This window comes from Zingiber officinale, chromosome 2B, assembly GCF_018446385.1.
Source record: "Zingiber officinale cultivar Zhangliang chromosome 2B, Zo_v1.1, whole genome shotgun sequence".
In the NCBI taxonomy this organism is placed as follows: Eukaryota; Viridiplantae; Streptophyta; class Magnoliopsida; order Zingiberales; family Zingiberaceae; genus Zingiber; species Zingiber officinale.
In genome coordinates this window covers 33,115,441-33,122,319 of record NC_055989.1, presented here as the reverse complement: position 1 = coordinate 33,122,319, position 6,879 = coordinate 33,115,441, and the positions used below count along the sequence as shown (strand labels likewise).

The 6,879-nt window shown below is 40.1% G+C and overlaps 1 protein-coding gene across 1 annotated transcript; it reads right to left on the bottom strand.

Moving 5' to 3' along the window:
* Positions 1-1,420: 1,420 nt before the first annotated feature.
* Positions 1,421-6,269, bottom strand: LOC122045575. The gene is made up of 2 exons (XM_042605856.1): positions 5,545-6,269; positions 1,421-4,352 (listed from the first exon to the last, which is right to left on the bottom strand). The coding sequence occupies exon 2, from the start codon at positions 4,229-4,231 to the stop codon at positions 1,421-1,423; it is 2,811 nt and encodes a 936-aa protein (XP_042461790.1). The 5' UTR covers positions 4,232-4,352; positions 5,545-6,269.
* Between the last annotated feature and the right edge of the window lie 610 nt (positions 6,270-6,879).

Genomic DNA, 6,879 nt, shown 5'->3' with positions numbered 1-6,879 from the left:
AGTTCTCCTTCCCACTCCTATCACGAATCTCCAAATCAAACTCCTGGAGGAGAAGCATCCATCTAATCAATCTGGGCTTAGCATCTGGCTTCTTGAGGAGAAACTTCAATGCTGCATGATCAGAAAATACAACCACGTGAGAACATAATAAATATGATCTGAATTTATCTAATGCAAAAACAATGGCAAGAAGCTCTTTTTCTGTCGTGGTGTAATTTGCTTGAGCCGAATCCAGGGTCTTTGATGCATAGCAGATCACATGCGGTGCTCCCTCTACTCTCTGTGCAAGTACTGCCCCTATGGCAAAATTCGAAGCATCACACATCAGCTCAAATGGCAAAGCCCAATCTGGTGCCCTGATGATAGGTGCAGAAATCAAAGCCTCCTTCAATCTCTGAAAAGCTTCCTTACACCTTTGATCAAAATGAAACTCCACATCTTTCTGAAGCAACTGAGACAATGGAAGAGCGATCTTACTGAAGTCCCTAATAAATCTTCTGTAAAATCCTGCATGGCCAAGAAAAGCTCGAACATCCCGCACGCATGCGGGGTAAGATAAAGAAGATATAGCACTAACTTTAGCAGGATCTACCTCAATACCTCTCTTAGAGACTATGTGTCCTAAAACAATACCATGCTCAACCATAAAATGACATTTTTCAAAATTAAGTACCAAGTCAGTCTCAATGCATCTATCTAAAACCCTAGACAAATTTTCTAGACATGCATCAAATGATGAACCATATACAGAAAAATCATCCATGAAAACTTCCATGCAATGCTCTAATAAATCACCAAAAATACTTACCATGCATCGCTGAAAAGTTCCTGGAGCGTTGCATAGTCCAAATGGCATCCGTCTGTAGGCAAATGTACCGAAAGGACAAGTGAAGGTGGTCTTCTCCTGATCCTCTGGGTCAATGCAAATCTGAAAATATCCCGTGTAACCATCAAGGAAGCAATAATGTGACTTGCCCGCTAGTCTTTCCAACATCTGATCAATAAAAGGTAGGGGGTAGTGGTCCTTTCTGCTTGCTTGGTTTAGCTTCCTGTAATCCACACAAACTCTCCAAGAATTTTTCACTTTCGTGGGCACTAACTCATTCTCTTCATTAGTCACAACTGTCACCCCTGATTTCTTTGGAACCACATGGATGGGACTTACCCACTTACTGTCAGAAATAGGGTAAATGATACCTGCTTGTAGAAGTCTAGTCACCTCTTTCTTTACTACATCAAGGATCAGTGGGTTAAGTCTCCTCTGGGGCTGTCTCACTGGTTTCACATCCTCCTCCAAGTAAATCCTGTGCATGCAAATAGAAGGACTAATACCAGGAATATCTGCTAAAGTCCATCCAATGGCCTTCCTGTGCTGCCTCAAAATCTCTAATAATCTGCTTTCTTGCTCTGGTTCTAGATTCTAGGCAATGATGACAGGTAGCTGCTGGTTCTCTCCTAAATAAGCATACTTCAAGTGTGGAGGCAACGACTTCAACTCATCCTGTGTATGATCAACTAAAGACGATCCTAGGGGTAGAGCTTCTCCTAAGCAATCCCCTACGCATAATTTCTCTTCTCTGGGCGATCCTAGGGATAGAGCTTCTCCTAAGCAATCCCCTATGCATAAATTATCCCTCTCACTCGGAAATACTCCACAAGACTCATCATCCACTCCCAAGGCTGAAATATCCTCCTCTTCTGAAAACAAAAAATCACCTATACCACCCTCTGCAGCATCTGAGTCTGAATCAATCACTGAAAAGAAATCTATGCTGTCCAGCTCCTCTGAGATGTCCAAACTAAGAATAGAATGATCCTCTCTAGGATGCTTCATAGCGTCAAGAATACTGAATCGGACCACTGTGTCTCCTATCTCCATAGAAAGTGTGCCCGCATGAACATCAATCTTGGTCCTTGCAGTCTTCAAAAATGGTCGTCCAAGAATGAGTGGAGATCTACTGGCCAGATAGTCTCCCTCCATATCAAGGATATAAAAATCTGCAGGAAAGATAAGTTCTCTCACCTTAACCAATACATCTTCAATAACTCCAGCTGGGTGAGTCTGACTGCGGTCAGCTAACTGAATTACTACTCCTGTAGGTTGTAATGGTCCAATCCCTAATGTCTGAAAAACTGATTTTGGCATCACATTAATTGAAGCTCCCAAATCCAGCATGACATCTTTAAAAAGATTACTCCCAATCTCACAAGGAACTGTAAACACTCCAGGATCTTCGCATTTCTGAGGAACTGTTTGAAGAAGTGCAGACACATTCTTGCCCATGCTAATCAACTCATTCCCCTTCAATTTCTTCTTGTGCACACAAAGATCCTTCAAAAATTTTGCATATTTTGGAATTTGCTTGATCATTGTGAGTAACGAAACATTTACTTCCACCTTGCTGAATAAATCCACAAGCTCTTCGAACTCCTTTGCTTTCTCTTCCTCTACATTCTTCCTTGGTTGAACTTTGCATTGAGGGAAAGGCAATGGAAAGCTCTGCTCTGAATTCTGAAATCCTGCATTTCTAGATTTGCTGCTTTCTGAAGTTGTTGCTGCTGGAAACTGCCCATTTTGAGAAAACTTGCTGGAAATTTCTGGAATGCAACTATTTCTTCCTTGTTCACGCTCTATCTCCATTGGATCAATGCAAATTGGGGTAGAACTCAAAGTTGGAACATTCTGCATTTCTAAAAATTCTTCATTGCTGGAACTGGATAGCTGGATTTCTGGAAAATTTTCAGCAGCAGCTCTTCCTCTTGCAAATTCTGAAACCTTTCTTCCACTCCTTAAAGTTAATGCACTAACGTTCCCTTTAGGATTCGGAATTGTTTGAGATGGCAATTGACTCGATCCCTGAGCTTGAATCTGATTAATGTTAGAAGCCAATTGCCCAATCTGCCTTTCCTGATTTTGTTGCTGCTGAAGAATTTGCTGCATTAATTCCTCCAATCTAGCTTGCTGTGGATCTAAATTTGAAACATTATTGGAACCTCCTTGAGTTAAACTCATCCTTGTAGGTGCTGGAAGTGCTTGCTGGAAATTCTGATTTTGAGATTGATAATGCTGATTCTGATTCTGAAATTGCTGATAAGGCTGATACGATTGCTGATATTGATTTGCAGGTTGATAATGATGCTGAAAACCTTGCTGGAAATTCTGATTATGCTGCTGGAAACCTTGCTGAGGTTGCTGGAAAGTGCTGGAATTGTGGCTGAAATGCTGATTTGAAGATGGATGTTGATAGAATGAATTGCCATACTTCAAATTTGGATGATCTCTCCAACCCGGATTATATGTAGATGAATTCGGGTCATGTTTTTGTTGAAACTGAGCTCTAGAGAATGCTGCCAAAGATTCATCTTGAATGAGATTTGGACAAAGTTCTGAAAGGTGATCTTGACTCGAACAAATGCTACAAACTATGCTTTGTTTACATGGGAATTGCATATTCGGCACAACAGAAGGTTGAGTAGCATTGTTCAAAGCTAATTGTTTCACCAAGGTCGTTAATTCCATCAATGAATTCTTTATCTCCTTTTGTTCATTAGAAACCATTTGAACTTCACTAACTCCTCTAGTTGTGAGTGCTCTACTTCCAAATTGCTGTGAATTTTCAGCCATGTTCGAAATTAGCTCCCGTGCTTGCTCTGGAGTCTTGTTCACTAGAGCTCCTCCAGCTGCTGCATCTATCATACTTCTGTTCATAGGTAATAAACCCTCATAGAAGTATTGGACTAATAACTGCTCACTTATTTGGTGTTGGGGACAACTTGAACATAGTTTCTTGAATCTCTCCCAATAATCATAAAGTGTTTCTCCCACCACTTGTTGAATCCCACAGATGCTTTTCCTAATTGTTGCAGTTCTTGAGGCTGGAAAGAATTTCTCCAAGAAAGCCTTCTTCATATCAATCCATGAAGTAATAAATCCCGGTGGCAAATAATACAACCAATCTTTTGCTACTCCAGTAAGTGAAAATGGAAAAGCCCTTAGCTTGATATCCTCTTCTGAAATTCCTTGTGGTTTCATGGTTGAACACACCACATGGAATTCATGCAAATGTCTGTTTGGGTCTTCTCCAGATAATCCTTGATATTTTGGAAGCAAATGAATCAACCCTGATCTCAGCTCAAAATCACCAGCTAGAGTTGGATAAGTGATGCATGAATATTTAAAAGCCTCATCAGGAGCTGCAAGCTCCTTCATTGTCCTACTATGATCAGCCATGGGGGTATCTGAAGATGATAAAGAACTTCCTGAGTCCTCTGAAATTTTCTCCTGAATTCTCAAAGCTCTGAAGGTCCTTTCAATTTCCGGATCAATATCAAGTAACTTATCACATGAAGACCTGGTCATACCACGAAAAATCAATAGTTAGAACAAAAGTGGATAGGCAATAAAATCAAGAATGTGAAAGCAAAGAAAAGATAAACTATGCACAATCTAAAAACAAACAAACTCTACTAGGTACCCCGGCAACGGCGCCAAAATTTGGCAAGTCCACAACTAGTGTCACGAATGAACTTCAAATTAATTCAATGTTTGAAACCCCTTAACTACTCAAAGATATGACATAGCATAGAGCCCAAGTCGATTTCTCAAGGAACCTAGCAAGTGAATGCTTGATTTAGATCCAAATCCATGTTTTTGAACTAAATCCTAGATAAAGGTAGAAGTACCAACTAACAAAGACAATGCAGAGAAATGAAGTAAATTGCAGAATCTAATTGCAGAATCTAAATTGCAGAAATTTAATTGCAGAAACAATAAATTGCAGAATTCTAATGACTAAAATCTAAAGAGAAGTAAATAAAACAAAGCAATTCTCTAACATTGTCGACTACTCAAAATTGAAACGATTAAAGTAATTCTAAACAAGCAAAAACAATTGCAATCAAACAATCACTACTCCTTAATGCAAAAACAATAACATTATTCTCTGAAACAAACTGGAAACTAATTACACTAGAATACTCTATTGAAATTGCTGTATCAAAGAACAAAAATAGAAACTAACTAATCCAACATAAACTACTGAAATTACTGCATCTAGAACAAAGAAGAAACATGCTGGAAACTCTGCAGCAAAGAGCAGGAATCGAAGCTGTAGCTACTACAAAACCCAGAACTATTTAAACTCAACAAAATTCACTAGAATGATTAATTTGAAAACAAGGATCATAGCTAATTTATTAAGAAAAGCTTGCTGGAAATGCTGCATTACAGATCAGGGATTAAAAGAAAAATTCTGGAAAGAAACTAATCTCTACACTAAACTGAGCTACAACCAAGTTCTAAATCTAGCTAAAAGCAGTAATGAAATGCAGGATTAAAACTAAACCAATTCCAATCACAACCAATTCTTGAATCATAACTCTTGTCGTCACACAAGAGTCCTCACTTGAAACCTCAAATGTGAAACCCAGCAAAGCAGAAAAAGAACGCAGCAGATCTGAGTTCAGATCTGAGACTCGCTGATCTTTACCAAAGAAACCTCCCTGGCAAAGCACAAGTTCAGGTCTAAACTGAATCATTGAAACCTGGATCTATGATTCAAATCTGTGAGCAGTTGTTGCTTGCTGATGGAGCGATGATTGTGGCTGGAATCAAGTCGGTAAACACCAGAGAGACCTCTCTAACTCTTCCCGATGATGGCTAATGATCTCCTGCTGTCAACACCGTTCGAACAGAGGCGGAAATGAAGATTTGAATCACAGCAAAGCTTGCCGTCGAGACCTCTTTGGCAAACCTCCAGCTTCAGGAAATTAGGTCAGCAGCTTCCTTACTCTTCCTCCATGGATCTGGAATTCAGAATGTGATTGTTCACTGGAATCGGGGGCTTGCGCGCGCGCTAACGGAGAAGAAATCGCCGATGGCACGATGAACAGTAGGCGCAGCCACTGTTCATCCGCGATTTTTTTGGGTTTTATACCAAGGTTTGAACCGGGATTTGCATTTGGCTTAGGGCTTAGTTTAGGAGGAAAATTAGGGATTTGATGATAAGGTTTGACATGGGTTAGCTCAAGAGGAAAGCTCCATTTAATGGATCGGGCCAAATCCAAATTCTTGTAGTCCAATGAGCCTATTCCTTCAAAACAAATAAAGTACCATTATTAGATAAGATTCCACAAGAAATATATAGAAAATGCAACAAGGCTCTAAATAATTCTCAACTCATAAGATATAAGATAAAACAAGAATTAATCATATGAGAAGATGCAAAATACTCAATTCAAGAGCCCAATTATGCACAAAAAATACTAGATATCAATGAGTCCATACAATAATCATCAAATGATTGGATGTAGGGCTCTAACTAACAATCTCCCACTAGCACTAGTGCCAATCAGTGTAGGCTCTAAGGCCTAATGACCTAGTGTGACCATCATGCTTTCTCTGTGCTAAAGCCTTGGTCAAGGGATCTGCGATGTTAGCCTCTGTATGTACTCTACAAATCTTCACATCTCCTCTATCGATGATCTCTCGAATGAGATGGAAGCGCCGTAGTATATGTTTGGTCAGCTGGTGTGAGCAAGGTTCCTTAGCCTGCGCAATTGCTCCATTGTTGTCACAATAGAGCTCAATAGGGTCAGCGATGCTAGGAACCACCCCAAGTTCAGTGATGAACTTGCGGATCCAAACTGCATCCTTCGCTGCTTCTGATGCAGCAATATACTCGGGCTCTGTCGTAGAATCAGCTACTGTGTCCTGCTTCGAACTCTTCCAGCTCACAGCACCACCATTTATGCAAAACACGAACCCTGACTGTGATCGATAATCATCCTGGTCGGTCTGGAAGCTGGCATCACTGTAACCCTTTACAGCTAGCTCATCATCGCCTCCATATATCAAGAAATATTCTTTAGTCCTTCTCA